Source organism: Rhyacophila brunnea, unplaced genomic scaffold (assembly GCF_057557595.1).
Source record: "Rhyacophila brunnea isolate RB1 unplaced genomic scaffold, BYU_Rbru_1.0 scaffold_5, whole genome shotgun sequence".
NCBI lineage: Eukaryota > Metazoa > Arthropoda > Insecta > Trichoptera > Rhyacophilidae > Rhyacophila > Rhyacophila brunnea.
This window is the reverse complement of record NW_028233170.1, coordinates 28889690-28917658: the sequence shown is the minus strand read 5'-3', so window position 1 is coordinate 28917658 and position 27969 is coordinate 28889690. Positions and strand designations below refer to the sequence as shown.

The window sequence follows — 27969 nt, the reverse complement described above, 5'->3', positions numbered from 1 at the left end:
TAGCCGGCATACAAAAAACGATATGCGGCAGGCCGCTTCGGCTAGCCGCAAGTGCGTATGAGCACTAAGCTTTTTATCAAGTCATCATCATCAGCCGGGGTCGATCCACAGTTGGATGAAGGCCTCCCTTAGCTTCCTCCATTTTTCTCGGTCCATAATTCTTTACTGCCACATACATCCTTCTTCTTGGTCGTTCACTCATGGCTGAGGATCGTGACCACTTTTTAATTTTGCCATCCAACTTTATTGCTGAGTTTTTTCTTATTTTTTTATCAAGTATGAGGACTGAAATTTATGTTCTAGTCTATATTATTATAATGTTGTAATTATTATTGTCAATAATGTATGGTGGGCGAATTTAAATAATTCATGCAAAGCCAATGTATAAATATATTAAGTTGTTTTATTGTATTCAACAATTATTCCTTCACTGGGCCTCCCAATGTTTCAAAAATGTCATAAAGGCTCAACCAAACAACTACGAGATAATAAAAATTCTTGGATCACTATACGCTAAATCTACCTTTCAATCTTAACGAGATGTAGCTCGTGCACATCTCAAGAAAGTCACCGATCAATTCGAGTGCTTAAAGTCAGACAACGTTATCTACAAAAATGTGTTTTTTTTTTTTTTTTTGAGATAACGTTATTTTACATTTTCGGCTACATGATAGTCAAACAACGTTATGTCAATCTTTTCTAATTTCTTATTAAATCGTCAGTAAAGTTTAACGCTAACTACATAAGTTACCCTTGTTTTCATATTTTTTTAAAACTATTTTTATAAATTTCAACATCATCATTAGCAAGATAAATGTACAATACACAATAAATTATAAAATATTAACATTAGGTTTTAAATAAATATTTCCCTTGTTGAGTTACAAGAATCTAAAATAACGATTTTTGGCTCTCCTGTAAAGTTGCACTTTTGTAGATAGTGTTGTTTGACACTAAGCCCTCGAATTCCCAGATGACATCGAAGCTTGGATTTAATTAGAGCAGTCTGATTTGCAGTTATATCATCTCATTTTTTATTAATATACAAGACATAAACTTTCATTTTTAAAGATATAATAATTATGTATAACCATCTTAGTCATTTTGTCATGTGTCTTTGTTTCATCGTTGATACTAGATAGATCAATATACACTTCAGAGAAGAGGTGTTTATTATCTGCATTGTGAAACTTGTAAAACAGTTAAGAGATTCAGATTCACAATTCACCAAGCACGTCTTTATAGCGAGCAGCAGCCATATTGTAGATCCAATCCATGGTCCGAAATATGTGTATCTATATGACAAGGGTGATCGACTAAATCTCATGGAGCAATTTGGGATAAAAAAAGTGTATTCTAAAAAAGTCTATGTGGATGTTAATCTGTAAAAGACTTGTTTTCGCAGGGTTTAATTGAATTTTAAAAACTAACCCAACACCATCTGTAAGTTGTCTTATTTCAATGAAAAAAATATGCATGACTGACAAAGTTTAATGTGCACTATTTATGGCAGTTCTTAACAGCCTACCTCCACCCTTCACCACTGCTATCTATCCCCAAGGCTTTCTATGCAATGTGCTGCTCACCCATCTAATGGTTAAACAATCAATGAAATGTAAAAACAATAAATTATTGACTACGTAGTATACGTTTATACAGCAAATATTTTAAGTAATATTCTGTATAAAATCTATATCACGTTTGCTTAATCTTATCAATGCTTTTTTGTTTGCAGTATGAGAATTGTTTGAACAAATTCCACGCTCACCATAATGTGGATGATTTGATTTACATGGCCCGAGCTGTGTCGTATACGAATCGACTCCAGGAAGCCAATATAGCTTTGCTACGAGCCAGACGAGTTGGGCCTTGTAACGGCTCTCTACTCTACACCATGGTGCTCATCCTGGAAGAATGTCCGCCCACGTTTTGATTGGTCACAGAAGTTTATTACTTTCAATACTTACCTATGTAACTACCTACCCACAGAAAATTGATTAATTTTTGTATCATAAATTTCATGATTTTTCCTTTATAACATTGATGATTTATTGTAATATATTTAGACCAAGCAAAGAAATTACACGTTACACCTCCTTACATTTTTAAGTTTAAGTCGACCACCCAGTTAAGTACCTCTTGGATTGATGTTTTATGATAAATGTTGAATTTCATTTTTTCACCCTTTCCTTTGCTCAGCTGTTAAGTTATAAAATATTATTATATTCGCAGAGAGCATAATATTCATAGACTATAGATACATCTAGACGCCACCCGTTGCATTGCTAAATGAAGCTGCGTGCCATGCGTTTGGTTTGTGGGCGAGCGAACGCATTCGTCTACAAATGTTCGAGACCATAGACCATTTCGGTAGTGCTCGCACTAGACGCTCAGAATTAAAATATAATTTTCTATTTTTTTTACGTTATATAGTATTTTTAAGCGGTCAAAATGCAACCATTAGGTAAAGATATCCATAATTTAAGTTATTTTAAAGAAACTAGGTCACTGATATTAAAATATATAATAATATACAAATAAATTATCACGAACATGTATCAACTTACCTATGAAACGTAATACCATCTTTTTGCTTATCAGTACGGCTACCATATTTTAATACAACACACAAAACCATCTTTCCTGCTTAAATAATTAAAAATATTTACCAATGACTGTTTAACACAAAAAATAGCAATTTAGTAACACGAGCTACGACGCTACGTGAAGCGATTTACCACAATTTGTCGGCGATTCTTTTGGAAACTAACTCAAACATATGTAGATTTGTCGCATTTGATATTGTCGCAGAGATTATAAGGGTGCCGAATACTTTCCCACTCGCACTCATGCATCGTTTTTGTTCAGGCCTTGATAATATTACTAATTGCACTTTTGGAGGAGTCCACACTGCTCTAAAGGGATCTTATAGAATATACTATATCACAATATTTGTGAAGGTGACATTCTTTATGAACATAAAACACAATTTTAAAACATATCTGCTCGATTAATGGAACCGCTGGAAGCTGTGTCCCATTGTATTCTTACCAAGCCGCAAAGGTCAATAATACTAGCATAATTTGTAAAAAGCTTCAGTCACATTACGGCTAGTTATGCCGTAATTGGATATAATACTGGTGACTAAATTGGTAAAGCGCATCGGCCAGAATTCAATGTATACAGGTTCGAATTCTGTCAGGTGTCTTATTTTTTTAAGTACCAATGTTTCTGAGGTGTTTTCAAACAGTGCAATGAGATACCCGGGGTTCCAGCGGCTAGCTCAGGTGTCCATCGAACCCCGGATTCACAAAAAAAAAAAAAATTAAACGGTTGGAGTATAAATAAAACTTGGTCTTTCGTGTTCGTGACGTAGTCTTATATTTTCTTATGATTTTTAGTTTCACAAATTTATATCTGGGTTTTTACGATTATAGTCGCAGGTCCTATCCTATTGGAAAAGGGACGCTTACTAACTTTTTTTCTCTTTTTAAATTCCTCAGACCCACGCCAACTAGTAAAAGGGACTAGTGATTGGCCAAATCTGATCGCATGATCTTTGATTCGGCGAATCACGAGCCTGACCCCTGGCGCCGGCGCGCGAGGATTTCACGCACAATGCGCGGCAAAATTTATTATATTTGAATAAGTACTTATATTTAGTCTTAAAATTATCGCTTTCATCCACCATCATTTATACTTTTTAAATTAAATTAAATGTATCTTAATTACACCTCCGCCCAATATGTGATTTTCACACACCGGACGAAGGCCTTTACTTATTAATAAAAAAAATACTTACGTGGTTGAGCAAGGAATCAGATTAGATGTTTTACGAAGCCGTTTCTAGAGGTCAGGGTTACGTTTCGACTTATAGCTACTAAATGATTATTTTACACCGGGTGAAGCCCGCCTGTAACAGGGGTGTATCAGCAAGTAGGTAGGTATATTGTTCTTGTCGGTTTATAGGAAGCCAGCGGCAAACAAATTTTGAAAATAGCTGATATACCTACTGGATTATTTGTTAGGTTAGGTTTTCATTTTTGTATTCATGAATTTTGCCAAAATCAGCAATAAAAATTGGCGCGGTTCCCGCCTGGCTTCCTGTAAACTGACTTGCACCGGTATGTAAATCAATGCCCTGCAACCTTTTCTCACCCACGACACACCACAGGTCTTCACAGAAGACAGTGACACACCGCATGTAAAACAATTTATACACCAAAACATGGACCCCACATCCTGAAGGGGGACCCCAGACTAGGATATTTGCCCCCCCTACCTATCGCTAAGGTTAAAGACAGTGTGATACTCTAAAATAGAGTTTTTAAAATGGTGTTTGAGGTATAATTAATGGTATTGAATGTTTGTATTTATTAATACATCCACTTGAATTATGGTTAGTTGTCTGGTTAAGAATATTTGTTTGTCGAATATTGACACAATAATAATAAATAATTATTGTAACCTACAATTGAATGTTTTAAATTATTAATACCAGCGTAGTAAAATAGCGCTGCAGTCAATTATTTTTAATATGTGAGCAAATTTGTAATTTATGTTTATCTTACTTATCTGGTTGACCTGCCACGTAGTCCCACCCCTGAGCCAGGTCCCCCAGGCTAGAGGCCTAGTTTATGTTTTTTTAGTTGATACATAATTAAATATACATAACAGACGAGGAAGAACTAAATATACATTTGCATATATATTTTTTGACTTGATATTTGAAAAAGCAACCCGAAGTTCTTGGTTATACTACATTCTCGAAATTTTTAATTATAACTTGAGTTGAAAAACTTTTGCACACATATATCGTAGATATGGTAGCTGAACTGCAATAGCCTTGTCGGAAATCCAAGAATATTCTTTTTTAACCGAAATCCAGAAAATAGCCAATGGAACATCTGCAAAATTCAGTTTTTAGAGTCCCATCGTTTCTCAATTCAACTAATTCTTCTCAAATTTATAGAGAAAGCGCTTCCATAGAATTTTCGGCATTGGTTGCGAAAGGGTTTCGAATCCAGTCGTATTGATTGTATGAATGTAATGATGAAATTTCTTTTGCTGCAAAGTTAATTGTTTTTGAGACGGATCCAAAATTAATTGCTTGTTTTTAATAGTGGTCTGGTAGGTCCTTTGATACATTTGTAGAGATCCTTGTCTTAACTCCTTCTAGTTTATCAGAGCACGTCAATATATTATTTTCATTCTGACTTTGCATTGTTTTATTAAGTTCATGCAGGTGCTAAAATATATTAAGTACCGAACATATATTTTTATATGTACGCAAATTTGGTTATTAAGTAATTATCGTATAATATACAAAATTATTTGTTTTTTTGCAAGCAATGCACCGCGACACACCTACCAACGTCTAGCGGCGCACCGGTGTGCTATAGAGCTACAAGCCTCATGACAGTGTTAAACAGAGTATGATTCTCTCAGTTCAGATGGCATCCTAGTTATTTTCGTGGAGCGTATGTGGCATAGGTGCTGGTGCATTATGGCTCATCCATCAATATTGACCACGGCACTGGGTGTGTAGAAAATGATGGGTATTAGGAAATGAAAAAAATATCGACGTTATCGTGACATTGTTACCATAGAATACTTCAATGTAGTTACTAGGTGCTGGGAAAAATCTAGGGAGAACAATAATTATCCACTATAATTGCTTAAGCAGGGATGTGGTAAATAGACGGATAAACTTGTATTAAATAGTATTTCCAGTACCCTAAACATGAAAGGCGCATCTCATGTGACAGAGGATTTTGACGTATGATAGGCAACGACAACAAACTTAGTATACATAATATAATCATAGACAATATATGACAAAATACAAATATTAAATTATTAATTATACATGATTCATACGCTGTCATTCGAAAAGGTGGATAATATCTACTTATAATTTTGTTTATTGGTTGTCTTATTATTAAACGTACTTAAAATTGGGATTATTAAAGTAACTAGCGTTGGATATAAAGCTTGCTCGTCATAAATTAATGCATAACGAAACATTTATGAACGCACGAGGTCTAGATACAGTGAAAGCCATCAATAATTTGTAAGATAAATAACAATAAATAGTATAATATTATTATATTGTGACATTGGAGTGGTGAAAACAGTTTTTGGTGACAGCTATGACTGTTGCGAATGGCTTTGCAAAATATATATTTTGACGACGCACCAATAAAAATATATACAGGTGCTTTCCAAATTGAAGCACGAAGATGTTGATTATACAGGTAGATAGGAGCCGTATTGGCTGTTTTGCGAAACTCTTTTGACCAGACCATCCATGCGGATGAGATTGTTTTTGTTCGTGATATTTTGACGGGGTACTTAGTGAAAATGGAAAAATGCGAATTTTTCGCGTAATTTACATGGAAAAACAATAAAAAATATATGAAAAATCATATAAGGTAAAGGCACTAATGGTTGACAGTGCACTAATGGTTGACACTTTTGAAATATATTAATTAAAATAAGAAAACCTGTGCGTGTATCCATTCGAAAATAGCTTAAAAACATGTACAGTGTAAATTTTGTGATGAACCAGTCAAAACTCATTTCTTTGCGAGCCAAACCATTAAAATGGCGAATATTTTTTAAAGGGTGTGATAGAGTGAGTACGTATTTCAAATTTTCTTACCAAATCCGTTAAGAATGCTGTACTCTTTCAGGTAAGAAATTATTACATAATATGTTTTTTATTTCAGATTTTTGGTATCGAACAAGCTAACATGTTCGATGATTACACTGGGCGACTTTACAGGCAGATTATAAATTCGCCAACAAACAGCTCGTAAAGAAGCTTAATGTAATTGACGCTTTAAGCATCTCTTTACGAGCAACTGCAAATCCAAAAAAATGTATTTTAGAAGGGAAAAAGAGATATTATAAATATGTCTGCGTTGTCCAAAGGCATTTAATAAAAATGATATCATGGTAATGATTTGTTTTGACAATGCAAAAACGAGTCACCGGTTGATGGTTAATTTGTATGTAGGTACCAGAAAAGGTAAGGAGAAAATATTTAGGTAGGTACATGTAAATTATACCAAAATATTCCATGTCAACTATTGGTGTCTAAAGGTGTCAATTATTAGTGATTCATCTTTTTTGCCATGTCAAGCATTAGTGATAAAAGATAGGATACAAAAATGTTTTATTAAAAAGTGTGTTTGATTATTGCTTATGTTCTCTCATTATAATACTCGTATAATCGGTAAGTGTTTTGTGCAGTGATTAAGATATCTGTTTTTTAAATCTATGAAGAAATGTGTATTCTATATTTAAAAAAACATGATTTTTTTCTTAATGTGTCAACCATTAGTGCCTTTACCTTAATTAAATTATTCAAAGGTATGCATTTAAAAAATGTGGAAAAAAAATGTTTGGTGTTAAAACTTGACGGCCACTCAAAATTAATTTTCTAGATTAATATAAAAGATAAAAGTTTGAAAAATCGTGTTAAAATTTTAAATAAATATAGATAATCGTATGCACTTAACAAATTTTTTTTAAGCAAATTTAATTGTTCAAGTATCAAGTCACTGAATTTAGAGAACTAATATCTCTCACGATATAATCTCGAAAACAAAAAAAGCACGTGCACAAACGTAAGCTAATAATAGGCAAATTGATGACCTAATAAAAAATTAAAAAAGTTTGTTGGATGGTTCTACTTAACGTTCATCAAATATATCATATCGAATAACTCACGCACTATATCAGAAAAAAATAAAAAAAAGTATGCAGGATTGCGCATTAGCTATGCGACAAGAGATTTTACTAAAAGAAATATTTTTAAACCCACGCAGTCAGGTTTTGCATACAAACTTAAAAATTAAATAGCGCGCTGAATACAGATGAAAAGACAAAAAAGAATCATGCACTAACGTTCACTACTAACGCACTAGTGTTTACAATTTAAATTTTGAAAAAAATTTAAGCTTAGTGACACAAGTATCCAGCATTTAGCTGGGTCACCCAAATTGAAATGCAAATAACCCCCTTAATGTGCGTGCACAAACGAAAAAAACGCGTGCACAAACGTGCACTAACGATGCACAAATGAATGCACTAAAAAAAAGTTGAAAATTCAACATTGGGTGACCCAACGTTTAGCTGGAACACCCAATTTGAAATTGGAATTTTTCGGTTATTATAGGTGTACAAACGAAAAAAAATCGTGCACAAACGTGCACTAACGATGCACAAACAAATTCACACAAAATAAGTTGGAGTTTTAACATTGGGTGATCCAGGTAAATGGACCTCTTTGATTTAAGATTTTATTGAATTTGTCATATTACATTCTATTTTCGATAATTTGATGATATTTTGTTGTAATATTATGTACTTATTTATATTTTTATTGTATATGCTGTTCTGTGTATTTCAAAAAATAAAATGTCAAACATATAATATTTTTTTGTTTTTAATTCCCGCCTAAGTCCCAGTCCAAGATTCAAGCCACTTTTTAAAACAAAGACCTCCAGTTCAAGATTCGAGCCATTTTTTAAAACGAAGACCTCCAGTCCAAATTAGAGAGAGATATATAGAGAATGATTTTGAACCACTTCTACACATTGATGTGGCTTATCTATAGTATATAGTATCAGCGTTGCCATGTCTACTGAAATTTCAGTAGATCTACTGATATTTTTGGCAATATACTGAATCTACTGATATTTTCTGAAATCTACTGATATTTCTTCATTTCACAAAATTCCCACCAGCCGGGAAAAAAACTAGCCATCTTTGAAAACTTGGGAACCTGCGGCCCGCGGCGAAATATTTCTCCCAAAAAAACGAGCCGACCATGAAAATCTGGGAACCTGGGGGGCCGCGGCGAAATATTTCTCCTAAAAAAACGAGCCGACCATGAAAAATAGGGAACCTGCGGCCCGCGGCGAAATATTTCTCCTAAAAAAAACAAGTCGACCTTGAAAATCTGGGAACCTGCGGCCCGCGGCGAAATATTTCTCCTAAAAAAAAAACAAGCCGACCATGAAAAATTGGGAACCTGCGGCCCGCGGCGAAATTTTTTTCTAAAACAGAAATCTACTGATATTTTGTCGAATCTACTGAATTTTTTTTACACATTCTACTGAAATTTAAAATTTTGACTTGGCAACACTGTATAGTATATTAGTCTATGGTCTATGATGTGACGCTTCGGCGAAGTACCTACCTGATTTTGTTTGATTATTACATTAATAATAAATGGAAAAAAATATATATTGAAACGTCTTCGTAGTTACAATTTCTATACACTTTAAATTAGACCACTGTATTTTATATCTATTTGACAAGCGGTGGACTGATCGGTTGCCGGTTTAACACATACTCCACACACTTGGGACTGTTGTCACCATGAAGCTAAAAAGATCGCGAAGGGACCGGGGTGGAGAGGTAGTTCTTCCTCATAGTATTTATGCCGCTCCTTTAAATCAAATGGATATGATCTATAATATATAAACTATATTAATATTCTGCAGGTGAGCGAATCTCAAGATGCCGTCCCTCAGATAAAGCCTTACTTCGGACCAGATGAACCGACTTTGCAGATGGATTTTTGGATTGAGGAGCTTGAAACTGCTCAAAAAGAATCTTTTAAGAAGGCGGATGATGAACACCACAGTATTGAAAATAAACTGAATAATATTGTTAAAGATAGCGGAGGAGAGGTTGTCTATTCAGGAGATAAGTGCAGCGCGTATACTGTCACAGGAAAGTGAGTATCTCAATTTGTGAAAATATTCGTGGCTGTATTGCATCCCTGCTGTATTATTGGGTAACTTTTAGCTATCATCGTGTTGGCCAAATGTGACATCTGTCTGACACGATTCCTACCACTAATTCTTCCAATAGTACACTTATGGTAGAAACACATTACCATCACGTCATGTGAGCTCACGGTATGCTCGCACCCCGGGCAAAAAGTGTGCAATGTCGTTTTTCTTGATATTTAAAATGTTATCAGATCAAGGCTCCAGCTGTCCTGTAGCACATTTTGAACTGAAAACTAATAGGGTCAGTAATCAAAATCTTCCAAAATGTATCAGAACCACACTAAGGTCACCTCACGTGTATCACGCTGTATCACCAACCTGATGCATGATCGAGCATTTTCTATTTAAGTAGTTTACACATTTTCGAGCCATGTACTTTTTTAGTTGTTTGGAAGGGAGGTACAAATGTCAGGTATGTTTTTGTAGCTCCCTTCCACTGAATGTTCTAATATTTTATAGCACATGAACTGACGTGATTGTAATGTTTCTAGCATTACTGTAAAGCATGGCCGTCTATGGACAGGCTGCGGCGCAAAATTACAAATTCCGATCGTAATGCTGGTCATCGTTTATACTTAAAATGCAATGCGGCAAACTTTTTGCGGTAATTGATTATTAATTCTTATAGGAAAAATGGTAATATGAAGAAACTTTAATGGTAAATTTCCGTTTAGATTGTTTAGAATTATTAGAAATTACTGACACTATGATCGGATCTGGCATTTTAATGCAGCATTCTGACTGTAAAGATGTGCATTGTGATTGTACATTTGATAGAAAACTCATTAACAACCGGTTAACTGCCAAAAGCGAATTTATTCGCCGTAATTACACCAATTCTTATGTTAATTACTACCAATTAACTAACTGCGGCATAGAAGAGGGACCTTCATACGATGAGGTAGCTACGCTAGTACTTCTATCGGTAACAAAATTAATTCTTATATTATTGTGAACCTTGCTTTTAAATACGTTTTGAAACCTTATCAAATCTTGCTGTTGTATTGGATCCAGGGAACATAAAAATAAAGAAGTGTGTTAGCTTCTCGGCAATATAGCAATTTCAATATTTACATCTGTACAAGTATTAAAGTCTGTCACGTAAACAAAACGCGCATTCAATATTGGTAATATTTGAGAACATACAGGGGGCCTTATATTTCTTGCGTTTTATGGCCTGACAGTCACTAAGTCATAAACTAAAACTGGGTTTAAAGTCTGGATCTGTAGCGACTGGATTTTCCCTTTATATCGTAATAAACTCTTTGTTTTTCAATGAATTGTTATCTATTATTTTCATACGTTTTAGAGTGCGTGTTGATAGAATGGTGCTTATTGTATTCTTTCAGGGCTCCAGGATTGAGTGAACTGTCATCTAAAAATGCTCATCTATTGCCAGTACGGAAGGAGTCAAGCAAAAAAAGGGGTAATACTCGAATATTATCATATTTTTTTTTAATAATTAATCAATAGTTATCTTTGGGACCTAATTTTGACCACACCTTTTCACATTGTAAATATTTTGTCATAAATGTATCAAAATTACTATCAGGTCACACTTTTTATATAAAATTTACTGTTTTTAGGTCGAAGGGAGAAAGAGAAAGAAAATCGATACGTGCCATCTCCCTCGCCTCCTCCACCTCCTCCGCCTCCTGAACCAAAACCAAAGGAAAGCAAGAAGTCGCTGCGATCTTCTCGGGACAAAGCAAAGAATGCCACCCCTCCTCCGACTAGTAAGCAAAACCCGTTGATTCGAATCATTGTATTAAAAAGTCATGGTCAATCTGCTTAGTTTTTGACATAATTGATTGTAATTTTTTTTCCATGATCATATGAAGCATTGTAGCACTACAGAAAAGAAATTTAAATCTGTCAGTAAAATAATATTGATTTATTAGCGACACTGTGAACTCGACTCGTGAATGATAATAACACGTGCAAGAATGTCTCCTGACGCCAAATATAAATCGTGTTAGTCATTACTTTCATTTAAGTTATAAAGTTGACAGCCTTCCCTTGGCGGAATTCAAAATATTTCAGAAGGTATAGTTATTAGCAATAATTCTCATGAATCATAGTTGGAACAGTTTAATAGATAACACTCAGATAGTGAATGACATCAACTCGAACACCACCCGATCCAATTTTGAGTCAGGGTCTAACCTAGAGATGGAATTGGAGTCATACTTTAAATGATTCCACAGCCTTGTTTAAAAGCATATTAATTTAAATATATATTATGTATTAGAATTGTGTTCATCATGGTATTGCAACATTAGCTTTGAAAAGTTGTGTTATATATAAAAATAATGTGTATGTACGAACAGACGTCCAGAGCGTGTCCAGTGGAGTGCGCCCCTCGGAGGCGTCTGCCATTGGTGGCCTGGCAACAGGCGGAGGCAACAAGAGTGCCGTGGTGGATCTCACCAAAGATGACACCAAGAACGCACCCGATTCCAGGGAGGTCGCCTTCAACAAACTCCAAGGTGAGCTTGTGTTATTTTTCTAATTATCTCTCAAATAAGTCTAATAAATATTTCGAAGACACTGTTATACGACTTGAAATTGTTCCAGGTAAAACATTTCCGTCGCTGGTGGTGGTGGCGCGGCCGTATCTGCGCACCAAAGAGGGAGCCGGAAATGGCGACCGCGCCACGCTCGACGGCAAAGTCAAGTCCGTCCTCATGCACACACCCACTAAGTTCACCGAGTGGCTCATCCAGCAGGGGCTTGTTAGGTCCGAACAACTCTGTGCCATCCATGCCGGAAACAAACTCAAACTTGGTAAATAAACATCGTATCTGCCGCTCACTCTCTGCGTTCTGTATCCATCGATGTATTATTTTGACGCAGCAATGTTACCAACCTCATTTGTTTTTGACAAATTTGGTGTAAAATTATAGTGTTACTTTTTTACTTACATCTTATTACATTAACTATTTTACATTTTAAGTGGTACCAAAATTACCATTACTAATACTTATAATACTCTATTATAGTATAGTTAGTAACACTGAGACACAGCGTGTGATAAATAAAAGCGCCCTAAATAACCATGCCCATACAAAATTTGTCTGGTCAAGGCGTAAACAGATAAATATAGATGAAAATGAACTACATTAAGGCCATTGGACCCGTTTTTTCCTGTCTTCTCAGAATCGTGGAAATGGCAAGGACGTTTAACACGAATTGACACATAATAAACACTTTATTTATTTAAAATCTAATAAATAATATTCAAATAACACTTTTTGTGTCATTAAAATTTTCTGATTCGCTTTACTTTTTAAAATAAATGACAAATAGTCGGTCCTGTTTTCGAAATTGGCCAAAACGACTGTCACGCCACAGTGAATTTTTGAACTTAATAATAGTTTTGCAGGTATATATTGTATGAAAGAAATGGGTAAAACAATACATTTCATTGATTAAGGCCATGCATTAGTTGAGGCACGGTCTAAAAAGATCGTCGCTAGGCGATGCGCGGATTGCGGGTGGCGGGTGAAAATGACGCCTGTCAAACGAAATATTAATTGTCATATAAATCCAACATACGTCCATTTTATGTTCAGTTTATTGTTCTACTAGTAACAATAATAATATATTCATTGACATGTTTTCTTTTTAAAGTAAATGGGTAACGTTTTTAGTCATCTTTACACGATTTTAGAATTAATTGACCCGTCGCTATCACGCAGCAAAGTGACGTGTTCCCGGGTCAACATTCTCTCAGTGAATAGCAGCGAGTCCAAAATTTCGTCGCGCGTACAATTGAAAATTATTTGGCGTTTCACTGATGCGTCACCTTAACTCACGTACTTTTTTTAATTTCAGAAAAATAAAGATTTTAAAGCCATTTTAGTTTGAGTATACATCAGCCAATTTTGAATGATTTTTTCTCACAAAATAATATATACTGCACAATAAAAATATTTTTTTATTATAATATAACATTTCCGTAATACTATAAATAATAATTAACAATGAAAAAATAAATAAAACCCTATAAATTCGGTACAATTAGTGACGCTATATTACCAAAACACGTTGTACGTTTTCATGTATTTATCCTATTTTCAGACAATTTAGATATATAATTATTTTGCAAAATTAACAAAAAGAGACCATTTGATCGATTAATCCATATAGTTTTTCTAATTTCTCATTTCTAACCTTAGTAGGCTTCCAAAATGTTATCCAAAATTTTATCCAAAATTTTATCCGTTGCCAACAGTATTTTAACTCATAGAAAAATGACCTTTACTCGCATTGCAGTAACAATCAAATTGGCAAGACCACATGACGTAGACCAGGTGTTATAATTTGTGTTGACAAATCAAACATCATAAAATACCAGTGAATGTCAAACTGAGAAAAATGTAGTTATATTATATTATTTATTATCTTGTAATACAAATGGTTGCAGCATGTGAGATATTGTAAGATAATTGAATCTTATAACCACGATGTCTACAAAGAAGTCCTAAAGGTATTCGTTCGGTGCAACATTTATAAAAAAAAATATTTTGGACTTGAGCAGTTTAGATAAAATATAGGTGGACTTTAATTATTTTGATAAATACCTACTTGGTTGGGCTTTAAACGATTTGAAAAACTTTGCATGTACTTAATACAGTTTTTATGTACCTGGGTCGCCATGTTTTGTTATTTTCAAAGGGACGTATCCAGGAGTATGTTTATTGGCATTATCAATAGAAACAAAATAATATTATTTTTCAAGGTCTATTTATTATCGATCTTAAGTGGTTTATGTCACAAATAGTAAATTTGTAGAAAATTTAAAGTAAAATACGTTTTCGAATGCTGTCATAGTAATGGCCACTGAAACATGTGTCATAATTTTCCTAATCGTCAAAATAATAATAAAATAAGTGTTTTGGGGCAGAAAATCACGTATATGTTTTATGATGTATGTATTTTTCAGATGGTTTGTGGTAAAATCTTTTTTTTTCATACTGCCACAATTCAACTATTCATAATTAATTGTTTGTTAAATTTTTCATTGTGCACTTTGACTTAATAGGTAGGTGTTAAAGTTTTTACCTTACTTTATTGTATTAATTTATTGTTAAGTGAGAATTAGCTGCTTTCGTTGTCAGTGTGTATTTGATGAGTGCGCATAGTGCCTGACGATGTCGAAAGGCGAAACCAGGATCGCATAAAACGACTCAAATGAAATAGTACAAAACTTAAATCCATTAGAATTTAATATATTTAATGCCGAGTTGAATTGAATGGAATCACCTTAGGCATTTATTAGTAATTATTTAACACAAGTAAAAAATATATTGAGGTAAGAACCTAGTTCATTGAATAATAAAAACAATATTACTCTTTACATCACAACTGACAAGATTTATATGAATTGTATATTGCCTGAACTCATTGATCCTAGACTAACACGGTCGATGGATATAAGAAACCCTCAATATCATAATTATATTAGATGCTATCAATAGAAAAGAAAAAATAATAAAAAATAATAAAAAATAATAATTTATAATAGTTATTCTAATACATTACATACCGTTAAGCCTGTACACTAATTAAAGAACCAATTATTAATTTTCTATACACACTAATGTTCCGAAATCCTCCGCGGCGACCAAAACGTACTGCCGTCAAATACACGTTATTATAATAATGGTTTCTTAAATCTTGATTGTTGCGTAATAAATTTAAAAAAAATTGTAAAAAGTTGTAAATATTCATTGAATTGCTTTCTTTTATGAGTCATGTTTTTATAATTCAATAAAAACGCAATAATAACAGAAATCTTTTATGCATCTTGTGAATGTTTTAAACTTATAATTTGTAATGTGAGCTCATGAAAAAATGAATAACTTTTGTATTCATACACACCGATATATATAAATAATATACCAATTTGAAACACCTCAGAAACATACATAAGTATTAGATTTTTTTTTGAAAAATATTTGAATTTGAACCCACAATATGATAGGTTCAAGAAAAGGTGTCACTTCACAAATTCAGCATATCAATAATATGAGGTTCTTATTTGGAGGTCTACTATTTTTATTCTTATAATTTATTCTACCTACCACAAAAATGTTTATAAAATTTGTTAGGAAAAAAAATATTATTAATTCAACACTTTTAAAACCTCTGATTTCGTATCTACTCCCAGAGACACTGTTTGTTTTTTTATGAGAGCTCGAATAAAACTTAAAATCACAAAGTTTTTTAAAATAATAAATGATGTGTTGGTTTAAAAGGATAGGTGAAAATAAAACTGACCTACATAAGCACATACATTTAAGAAAACAATCCTCTTTTTTTGACTTGATAAAATTCGTAGCTCCCTCTGTATCTGCACTGGCAGCCTCACCTGTTACTTTAATGTTGTACAAATAGTCTATTTGGCCTTTAACTTTTTGAAACCATCCGTGGCTTACAGTGAATTTATTGGAAGTTATTGTTGCTACATATTGTATTCTATCCATATTATGAAAAAATTTCCTCTTTTCTTGGTAATTATCATATATTGCATTGTTACAGATTTTTTTTACATGATCCATCCATGATTCGAACTCAATTGAGTATAACAATCTAGTCGTAGAATGGCACAAAATCATAGACTATAGATACATCTAGACACCACCCGTTGCATTGCTAAATGAAGCTACGTGCTGTGCGTTTGGTTTGTGGGCGAGCGAACGCATTCGCCTACAAATGTTCGAGACCATAGACCATTTCGCTAGTGCTCGCCCAAAGTGCTCGCACTAGACGCTCAGAATTAAAATATAATTTTCTATTTTTTTACGTTATATAGTATTTTTAAGCGGCCAAAATGAAACCATTAGGTAAAGATATCCATAATTTAAGTTATTTTAAAGAAACACTAGGTCACTGATATTAAAATAAATAATAATATACAAATAAATTGTCATGAACATGTCGAGGGCTTAGTGTCAAACAACACTATCTACAAAAGTGCAACTTTACAGGAGAGCCAAAAATCGTTATTTTAGATTCTTGTAACTTAACAAGGGAAATGTTTATTTAAAACCTAATGTTAATATTTTATAATTTATTGTGTATTGTACATTTATCTTGCTTATGATGATGTTAAAATTTATAGGGATAGTTCTTAAAAAATATGAAAACAAGGGTAACTTATGTAATTAGCGTTAAACTTTACTGACGATTTAATAAGAAATTAGAAAAGATTGACATAACGTTGTTTGACTATCATGTAGCCGTAAATGTAAAATAAAGTTATCTCAAAAAAAAAAAAAAACACTTTTGTAGATAACGTTGTCTGACTTTAAGCACTCGATGTATCAACTTACCTATGAAACGTAATACCATCTTCTTGCTTATCAGTACGGCTACCACATTTTAATACAACACGCAGAACCACCTTTCCTACTTAATTAACTAAAAATATATACCACTGACTTTGTGTTTAACACAAAAAATAGCAAATTTAGCAACACGAACTCGCAGATTATCGATGCTACGTGAAGCGATTCACCACGATTTGCTAGCGATACTTTTGGAAAGTGACTCTAAAATATGTAGACCTTTTATCTTCTTACTCTAGCGCGTGTCGCAGAGATTATAAGGGTGCCCAATACTTTCTCACTCGCACTCATGCATCGTTTTTGTTCAGGCCTTGCACAAAATACATATTTTATCAAATCGCGCAAATACGAATTCACATAAGTCGAATTACATTGCAATAAAGGTCAATTTACAAATCTACATTCATCTTTATACATAAATCATTATTGTTTTATTCCATTATAACATGTCTACAACTGTTCTACTAGATGTTATTTATATATTGAACTCTATCCACATAGCATTATCGGTGATTTTTACAAATTTTCTTGCATATCAGTGTCTAATGATAAAATGTGACCATCTCATGGTGTTAACCTTCTCTCCTCAACAGGAATGTATTCGGACGTGTCCAAATTCCCGTACTCAGGAGGGTATGTGTGGATCTCAGAGTGCTGCCCCACTCGCTTTGTGTCAGTGTTTTCTGGTTCGCTGTTCGAGGCCGCCACGCATCCTCCCAGTGTGCTACTCAAGCTCATCTACCACTGGGCGTGCCAGACCAATGTACAGAACGTGGTGCAATGGGTGAAGGTGGATAACTTATATGTGAAAGGGTTGTTCACATGGCTGCGGGCGTCTTGCACAGCCGCCTTGCACCATCACTCTAGTCTGATGGGGGGCGCCGGCCGCCGCATTGAGGTTGGCGTCATCTCGCTCGGCACCACTAGTCACGACGGGATGCAGCGCCAGGTTAAAGTTGAGGTGCTCGGTATTCTGGACTCAGATGCCAAACTGGTGAGATTTAGTTTGAACGCAGTCTTTTATATAATATTTAATCTTATTTACTTATACAAGTTTCACTAAAATGGTAACTGAAAAAAAATATTTATTATGCGCAGGTGCGATTGCGAGCAGTAGAACCTCTGGCGGACGGAGAGCGTAATTACAAGAAGCGCTTCCTGAAAATCCTGGAACCGCTGGGGCAATGGGTGCACCCCGACTCGGTGATCCTGACGGACCTAACTGTGGACAAGGCTACGCTCCTGCAGATGGGCTACAGCACGGTGCAGCAGGTGTCAGCTGCCGACCACACTTCCAAGAGCAGTAATGCCAACATCATGGAGTATCTCCGCCGCATCGTGCCGCGAATGTTCCAGAACACCCTGTCTCTGTTGTCGCGTCAGATCATCCAGCAGTTCCTGGATGAGCTGGTGTGGCGCGAGTGGTACGGGACCTCCCCTGGTCAGGCCTTCGACAACATCGTATCCCACCTGGCAGAGCAAACACGCCTCGATGCCAAGGATACCCTTGCGCTGCGTCTTAACAAGATCTCCTCCAACCCGTTCAAGAACTGGAAGTATGCCGCCATAAAGCCGCCCAAAGCTGCCCCCCCTGTCGTTGAGGTGCTCAAGGAGACTGGCCGGCGGGGTCGTAAGAGGCGAGCGTCACCCTCCCCACCCCCTCCACCTCTTTCCCCTTCGCCACCACCGTCTCGGCGTGCGGCCGCTGGCAAAGAGACGCGCCGCCGGAAAAGGGTCAACTACAATGAGGCCGATGACGATAATGACGTCCTCGTGGTAACCAAAGTGAGTTCTCGTTTTGATCTCAATTGCTCTAATGTTTCAATATCAATATTTGTCTTGCCAGTTTTGTTTTATTTTTTGTAATTGTCTTTGGATTAATTCAGCAGAAGACATTTGTGCCGAAACCGGTGGTGCAGAAGGCGTTCGTACCAGAGCCCAAGAAGCCTAAGCTGAACAAGAAGAAACTGGCTGACGTGAAGAGAGAGGAGAAGAAGAAAGAGGAGCAGAGGAAAGAGCAAAAGAAGAGGGAGGAGAGGAAAGAGAAGAAGAGGGAGAAGGAAGAGCTGAAAATGAACATCAAGAAGGAGATCAAGGAAGAGCAGATGGTGGACCTGGAGGGCTACTACTTTGGTCAGCTGGAGTCGGATGCCCTGCCTCTCCCCGCCATCCGCATGCTCGTTCAGGTAGAACGCCTTTTTTACATTTCATAAAAATGGTATCTAATTCATATTTTTTTTTGAAAAAAATTTGTACATGCTTGAAGTGAGACTTTTTTACTATGAATACATTGATGGTAAACGGTTCAAAGGATTTCGATATAACAATTAAAACACATTCCATTGATTCCCAATCTAAAAATGAAACAATTGGTTTATGATAGTTATCATCATCAGCCCGAATCTATCCACTGGTATCCAATGGTTGATTCAGCCGGATCATGCTTAATAAAGAAGTATATAGTACAGTGGCCATGCAACACTTTATACATCGTAAAATTATGAATACACTATGTTATTGGCCTACACAAAACGTAAGCAACACGAGGTATACACTACCGTAGTCAGCTACGATCGGTTCATGTACTCTACTCATGCTATAGATATACCATCATAAATCGTGAGGTGTTTGAATTTAGCACTAAGCTCCTCTCAGTATAAAAAGTATGAAATGATCAAATGTTAGCATGTGGCGCCCCCACTCAGCGGACAACTTATACTGGTGGATCTATAGTAGATATGGTGACGCATTATATGCCAGATATACTCTACTCACTCACTAGCTTCACAAGAATGGGGAGCATATGGTGTTTCATGACTAATTTTGGTCTCACATTCTTTTCCTTCGGGAGATTTTACTCTATCTGGCTAGAAAGTTTTATTTCAAAATCACAGAATAATTACTAATCAACTGTTCTTCTCTCACAGTGCACGGAATGTTCAGCAGAGTTTGACTGCAATACATCCCTCCAGCTGCACTTGTTTGCACACGCCAACCCAGATGCGGGTGGCGACGCTGCAGAGGGTGAAGCGGACGCATCGCAGTGCCGCTACTGTCTGCAACACTACCGTGCCCCGGAGGCCCTCGAGGGCCATCTCCTGCAGGCCCATCCAGTAGACACCAAGTCGCCTGGCCTCTACACCTATGCCTGTCTGCTTTGTGAGGTCAGTACCTCTTGTCTCTTCACTGTTCACATCATCTATCATACATTTGAGCAAGGTTCTATTGGTGATTTTGTCATTTGCAGATCCGCTTTACATCTGTAGCATCTCTATCCAATCACATGCAGAAGACTCACGTGCATCTGGAACTGCCGTATGCTTGCGGTGTCTGCGGCTACCGAGCCTCCTCTCACCGTTCCTGCGTGGACCACTTCTATTCTGAGCACCAAGACTCCGCCACTCTGCAGTGTCCTCACTGCCTCAAGGTGACAAGACGCTCACATTTATCACCCTCTTATTGTAAATATACTCCAACCGAGGATCTTTCTGTCCGAGTTTTTTTGTTATTTAACCAAACACTGCTCGGTTATGTTTGCAGGTGATCAAAGTGTTTGCCGATGGTTGTGATCTGCAAGGAAATGTGGAATTCTTCCTCCGTCACGTGCTGAAGCACCAAGACAAGGACGCCGCACTCAAATGCACCAGGTGCTCTTTACGCTTTGTTCACTTGGGTAAATCTCATTTTTTTATGACAAACTTATAACAGAACTCTGTATTGACTTTCATCGTGATCATTTGTCACATGCATAAATTTTTTATCTTGCAGGCTCTCTGAAAGAACATCAAGTGCGTTGCCACACTTCCGTGTTTGGCGCGAATCCGCTTTGCAATCAAGGACATCTTATAAGTAAACCCAAGGTGAAGGCCGCTTCTATATTTATTTTCTACTTCAAACACTATTCTAAATAATGAACACTAAACTGAGCCGAACTATTCAATTTATTAGAATAGAGAAAATTGTTGTCCCTCTGATAACGAAGATTGAATGATATTATCTTGTTTCAGAACAAAGCGACACCTCCAGTGAAGGATTCCACTAACCATACTTTCTTAGATTCCTTTGACCACATGACTTTGACTATTCCTGATGGAATGATGTGTAAGGAGTGTGACACGCAATTGGAAGATGAAAAACATTTCTTGTAAGTAAATACTCGGGCTATTAAATATATTACATACAGTGGAACCCCGATCTACCGTTCTCGCATAAATCATTTTCCCGCACGGATCGTTAATTTTTGAAAGTCCCGCCAAACACCCATAAGAACAATGTTTAATAATCCCGCATTAACCGTTCCCCGATTTATCGTTTTCCTCGATCTATGGTCTAAGTATTATGGTCCCGTCACAAATATCCCCATTGACGGTTTTTGTTAAACATGTTTCATTTCGCTTTCGTAGAATTGTTTATGATTACAGACTATTATAGACCTTTCAGTTGCGTCGCTTTGTCTGCACAGGTCAGTCGACACTCAGGCTTGCCTTGCATCTCGTATCACGAAGTTTTATAAGTCGCAACTAAAATGCCCCCCATGAAGAAAACTATACCTGAGAAATTGAAAATAATTCAAGACGTCGAAAAAATCCAGGAGAAAACGAGTTTTTTTTTATATAGGTATCCCGCATTTATCATTTTTTTCTAGGGTCCCTTGAAAATCATAGAATTGGGGTTTCACTGTATATAAATTATTAGGCAATGAGATTCTTGAGAATTCAAAGCCCTTCCACCTGCAGCTGTGAAAAATCAATTTTTATGTAGTTTTTTTTTAAGAAAACGTTTTTGGAAATTCTTAGAATAGACAATATTCTCTACAATGGCACTGAAAAGAAAAATGGTACATAGTCTGTTTTGCTTTTTTTACTTACGTACTGTTATTTGTAAGTTGTATGTTTGTTTATCTAAACTTAAACTAAATTATGATGGTATAGAACAGTTGTCTTCAAACTGTGTTCCATGGAACCCCGGGGTTCCGCGGCACCTCTCTGGGGGTTCCGCGAGTCAAAAACAAATTGTTTAAAAAAATGTAATTATTTTTATATATATATTATATATTTTTCTAAGGATGGGATGGGGTTCCCCGAAAAAAAACTTATAATTCTAAGGGTTCCGTAAGTCGACAAAGTTTGAAGACCACTGGTATTTATAGAAGATGGTCTTTCTTAAACATCCTTGTAATTATCTGTAATTTATGTGATTTATTACAATGATTGATGTTTATATACTGAATTAGTAATGGTATGATGAATATAGAAATATAAAACAAGTACAATATGTATCAGATTTTGTAATCTAATATATAAAAATTAATATTTGATTGTTTGTTTGTTTGTTCGTATTGTATTGTATGCACTGCCATACCATTCATCCGATTGCGATAAAACTTTGTTAACTTATTGCTTGCACTTCCGTGAACAGTATAGGCTATATCTTATATATAAAAATGAATGTCTGTCTGTCTGTATGCCTGTTTGTGTGTCTGTCTTTCTGTCTGTCCCGTATGCGTTCCTATACCATTCATCCGATTGCGATGAAATTTTGGTAAGTGGTTGTATGCACATCCGCAAAGGTTTCTGAATTAGAAAAATCATCATCTTCTTCTTCTTCATCATTCTATTTTCTTTTATTCGTATGGTTCCTATACCATTCATCCGATTGCGACGAAACTTTCGTCAGTTATTGTACACATACTCGCAAAGGTTTCTGAATTAGTACAATCATCTTCTTCTTCATTCTATCTTCTTTTATTCGTATGGTCCCTATACCATTCATCCGATTGCGATGAAACTTTCGTTAGTGGTTGTGCCAACACCTGCGAAGGTTTCTGATTTGGTACAACCATATTCTTTTTCATTATATCTTATGGTTCCTATACTTTATACATTATTCGTATGGTTCCTATACCATTCATCCGATTGCGATGATACCTTCGTCAGTTGTTGTGGTAACACCCGCAAAGGTTTCTGAATAAGTACAACCATCTTCTTCTTCTTCTTCTTTATCATTCTATCTTCTTTTATTTGTATGGTCCCTATACCATTCATCCGATTGTGATGAAACTTTCGTTAGTGGTTGTGCCAACACCTGCGAAGGTTTCTGAATTAGTACAACCATCTTCTTCTTCATTATATCTTCTTTTATTCGTATGGTCCCTATACCATTCATCCGATTGTGGTGAAACTTTCGTTAGTGGTTGTGCCAACACTTGCGAAGGTTTCTGAATTAGTACAACCATCTTCTTCTTCATTATATCTTCTTTTATTCGTATGGTTCCTATACCATTCATCCGATTGTGATGAAACTTTCGTTAGTGGTTGTGCCAACACCTGCGAAGGTTTCTGAATTAGTACAACCATCTTCTTCTTCATTATATCTTCTTTTATTCGTATGGTCCCTATACCATTCATCCGATTGCGACGAAACTTTCGTTAGTGGTTGTGCCAACACCTGCGAAGGTTTCTGATTTGGTACAACCATCTTCTTCTTCTTCTTCATTATATCTTCTTTTATTCGTATGGTTCCTACACTAAGCCTTCGTCAGTTGTTGTGGTAAGCACAAAGGTTTCTGAATTAGAATAACCATCTCCTTATTCTTCTATTTTATCTGCTTCTATTCGCAATGAAACTTTGGTGAGTTGTCGTGCGCATGGCCACGAAGATTTCTGAATTAGAAAATCATCTTCTTCTATTCGTATGTGTTCCTATAACATTCATCCGATTGCGATGAAACTTTTGTCAGTTATTGTGCGCACACCTGCGAAGGTTTCTAAATTAGTATTATATAAAATACAACGTTTATTGTTTGTTTGTTCCATGCAATTTTGATTTTTTTTTACTACATATTATTTATTTATTTATTTATTTATTTATTTGAAAAAGACACGTTGAGTACATAACAAATTATTAATTCAGGACGTTCACAACATGACATTTAGAATAAAAATTACAAGTAATCAGTTAGGAAAATCAGAAAAAACAAAGTGGAGGAAAAAAAGAAAGCAAAAATAGTTTTATACAAAAGAAATAAAATTTAAGAAAACAACAATGATTCAAAAAGTACAAATTAAACAATAAAATAGAATTTAAAAAACAGAATATATAATGGATCGCCAAAAATATCTACATCTCTAGGGAGTGCATTGACCAACCGCACAGCCCTCGCTATTGGTGCCTGGTGAGCCTGACATGAGGAAACAGCTTTAACGCAAAATAGGTCATGGCTGCGACCACGCATGTAATTGACGGGTGTGTAAAAATTTAAATTTTCTAAAATATCGGGATTGAAAATGATACCACGTGAGAGCAGGGAAAAATGCTTTAAGAGCAGAAGTGACCTACGAGCTTCAAGAGAATGAAAGGCGAGCATGCCTTGAAGAAAGTTAATCGGAAAATACTCGTTTGAGAAGGTGTCAAAAGGAAAACAATTATAAACTTTAAAATAGAGATGACGAAGAAATTTTTTCTGAACACGCTCTAAAACAAGCTTATAGGAAACTTCATAAGGACTCCAGATGATTTAGCCATACTCAAGAATACTCAGTACTAACGACACATAGAGTGTACGTAAAACAGTTGGATTCTTGAATGACTTGGCTTGTGTCATGACGAATCCTAGAAGCTTGCTCGCACGCAATGCCGTAGAAGTGATGTGCGAGCGAAATGATAAACGTGAGTCAAACAATATGCCAAGGTCTTTAATTTCTGATTGACGGTTCAGTAATCTATTTGACATATTGTAGTTGAAAATAATTGGAGATCTTGATTTCGAAAAGCTAATACACACACATTTATCAGTATTAAATTCGAGTTTAATTTTTTTCGCCCAAATTTCAATTGAGTTGAGATTATTTTGTAATGTGACAATCTAATTCACTGTGAATTGACGCATATAATTTTAAATCGTCTGCAAAGAGTAAAAACTGGATTCCATTTATAACATTGACAATGTCATTGATGAATATAAGAAACATAATTGGACCAAGATTTGATCCTTGGGGAACACCTGAATAAGTTTGAAAGACGTCGGATCTACACCTTGCATACTCCACATATTGACAGCGATGCGAAAAGTAAGATTTGAAAAAGTTGATAAAATTTATAGATCCACCTACTGCACTTAATTTGTTAATGAGAATATCATGATCTACCCGATCAAAAGCCTTTGACATATCTGTATAAATTGCGTCCACTTGACAATTTACGTTCAGCGAATGAGATATGTACTCAGTATACGTCATAAGGTTTGTAACTGTTGACCGAGCTGATCGAAATCCATGCTGAGCGTCAGTCAGTTGACCGTCTACATGTTTATAAATATACCTATGCAAAATAGACTCAAATAACTTAGCTGGTGCAGATAGAACAGCCACCGGGCGAAAATGTATTATTTCAGAGCGCGAGCCTTTTTTGTGCACCGGACGAATACGGGTTAGGCTCCAACAATCTGGGAAGACAGAAGTACTTAGGCTGAGATTAAATAAATATAGTAGGGGGTCAGTTAACAGCTTATGACAGCCCTTTAAAATCCAAGGGGGGATACCATCAGGACCTACTGAGGATAACGTTTGCATATTTTAGATTCTATTTTAATTTAGTGGTCTTTTGTTTGACCTTTACTCCTATTAGAATTATTTTTATATTGCCATATTGTATAACGCAGATATTTTAATATTAAAAAAATAATTACCTCTTATTATTTTTTAAATATCTAAGATAAATATAACCACGAAGCGACCCTGTGCGAAGCCGGGTACTTCAGCTAGTAATATTATAATAAATACTGCCGATCATACTCAATATTTTGTGTGTTGTTTCTCAGGGGCACGTGCAAATGTTCCAAGTGTTCGTATCAGTCAAGCTGTTGGCGAGCCCTTTTGCATCACTCGGGAATATGTCAAGAGAACAAAACGAAAGGCCAAGTGGCTGCGCCCCTCTCCTCTACCATGCACTGCATCTGCTCCTTCGCCACTGATGACGGTAATATCTTCAATTGACCAAGCTTTTATTCTTGCCATTTCTACATATTTTGTCATCGACAGACCTTTTAATAATGTTTGTTTTCAGGAAATGCCCTCGCGACTCATCTCGCTCAGTGTGAACGGCAGACCGCCTATCCATCGGAAGAAGACGCTAAGGCGAACACTGTTTCCGTGGCGACAACCAAACACGGCATGATGGACTCTTTGGGACTTCAAAGAAATAAAGAAATGGAAGAACCAGCTCCTCAGAATCAAGTATGTTATTTAACTCTAACCATTTTATATTTCTGTGTACTTTGACATTTACCGTAGTACATAATGTGATACATTAAATTTTTCAATACACTTCAGGTGGAAAGCATGTCTGACTACCCGGCTCCGCCTTCAGTTCTTAACACGCAGCTCACATTGGATGATCTAGCACCTCCGTCAGTTTTGCAACAAGATCAGGTTCACATCTTTGTTTATTTTTGATTTATCTTTAAATAATCCACAAATGGACACAAGATGAATTTTCAGAGTTATGTCAAATTTCAAACTAAACTCTTCATTACTTCATCATGTTCAATCAACTAAGCTTGCTGCTCATGGGATTGAGGTTTGTTTCAAAGTTTGTGTAAACTTCATTTGTGTGTATTAGTGTTGCTCCTTCAATATATCATATCAAAGTAAAAAAACAAAAATCGCTTCTCTGCGTCTCCCATAGTAGATACGAAATCAGAGGTTTTAAAAGTGTTGAATTAATAATATTTTTTTCCTAACAAATTTTATAAACATTTTTGTAGTCGGTAGAATAAATTATAAGAATAAAAATAGTAGACCTCTAAATAAGAACCTCATATTATTGATATGCTGAATTTGTGAAGTGACACCTTTTCTTGAACCTATCATATTGTAGGTTCAAATTCAGTGCAAATATTTTTCAAAAAAATATCTAATACTAAAAAACACGAAAGTGTAAACAAATATAATTTTATTCATTTTCATAAGCTAACATTACAAATTATAAGTTTAAAACAATCACAAGATGGCATGAAAGATTTCTGTTATTATTATAAAAAAATGACTCATAAAAGAAAGCAATTCAATGAATATTTGTCGAGGAACGTTTTTTTTTAAATTTAGTACACAACAATTATGATTTAAGAAACAATTATTATAATAGCGTGTATTTGACGGCAGTACGTTTTGGTCGCCGCGGAGGATTTCGGAACATTAGTGTATAGAAAATTAATAATCGGTTCCTTAATTAGTGTATAGGTTTAACGGTATGCAATGTATTAGAATAACTATTATAAATTGTTTTTTTTATAATTTTATTTTCTTTTCTATTGATAGCTATTAATTGATAATTGATATTATTATATTGATAGATATTAATTGTTAACTTGATAATTATTATATTGAGGGTTTCTTATATCCATCGACCGTGTTAGTCTAGGATCAACGAGTTCAGGCAATACACAATTCATATAAATCTTGTCACTTGTGATGTGAAGAGTAATATTGTTTTTATTATTCAATGAAATAGGTTCTTACCTCAATATATGTTTTACTTGAGTTAAATAATTACTAATAAATGCCTAAGATAATTCCATTCAATTCAACTCGGCATTAAATATATTAAATTCTAAAAGTTTTGTACTATTTCATTTGAGTCGTTTTATGCGATCCTGGTTTCGCCTTTCGACATCGTCAGGATGCGCACTCATCAAATATACACTGACAACGAAAGCAGCTAATTCTCACTTAACAATAAATTAATACAATAAAGTAAGGTAAAAACTTTATCACCTACCTATTAAGTCAAAGTGCACAATGAAA

At 35.3% G+C, this 27969-nt stretch overlaps 1 protein-coding gene across 2 annotated transcripts in view; it reads left to right on the top strand.

Moving 5' to 3' along the window:
* Nucleotides 1-9160: 9160 nt before the first annotated feature.
* The window catches only part of row (zinc finger domain-containing protein relative of woc), a 23621-nt gene continuing 4812 nt past the window's right edge, over nt 9161-27969 (top strand). Inside the window, exons 1-17 of one of the 2 annotated variants that reach the window (XM_085955707.1) lie at nt 9161-9432; nt 9519-9754; nt 11162-11238; nt 11399-11548; nt 12143-12301; nt 12390-12599; nt 17761-18161; nt 18266-18952; nt 19057-19353; nt 20095-20331; nt 20415-20594; nt 20708-20840; nt 20936-21027; nt 21175-21311; nt 25986-26143; nt 26231-26400; nt 26497-26595. In XM_085955707.1, coding sequence (XP_085811833.1) covers nt 9394-9432; nt 9519-9754; nt 11162-11238; nt 11399-11548; nt 12143-12301; nt 12390-12599; nt 17761-18161; nt 18266-18952; nt 19057-19353; nt 20095-20331; nt 20415-20594; nt 20708-20840; nt 20936-21027; nt 21175-21311; nt 25986-26143; nt 26231-26400; nt 26497-26595 — 3462 coding nt within the window. In that variant the 5' untranslated portion in view covers nt 9161-9393. Of the gene's footprint in view, nt 9433-9518; nt 9755-11161; nt 11239-11398; nt 11549-12142; nt 12302-12389; nt 12600-17760; nt 18162-18265; nt 18953-19053; nt 19354-20094; nt 20332-20414; nt 20595-20707; nt 20841-20935; nt 21028-21174; nt 21312-25985; nt 26144-26230; nt 26401-26496; nt 26596-27969 lie in introns of both variants that reach the window. The other variant, XM_085955706.1, reaches the window with a different exon arrangement.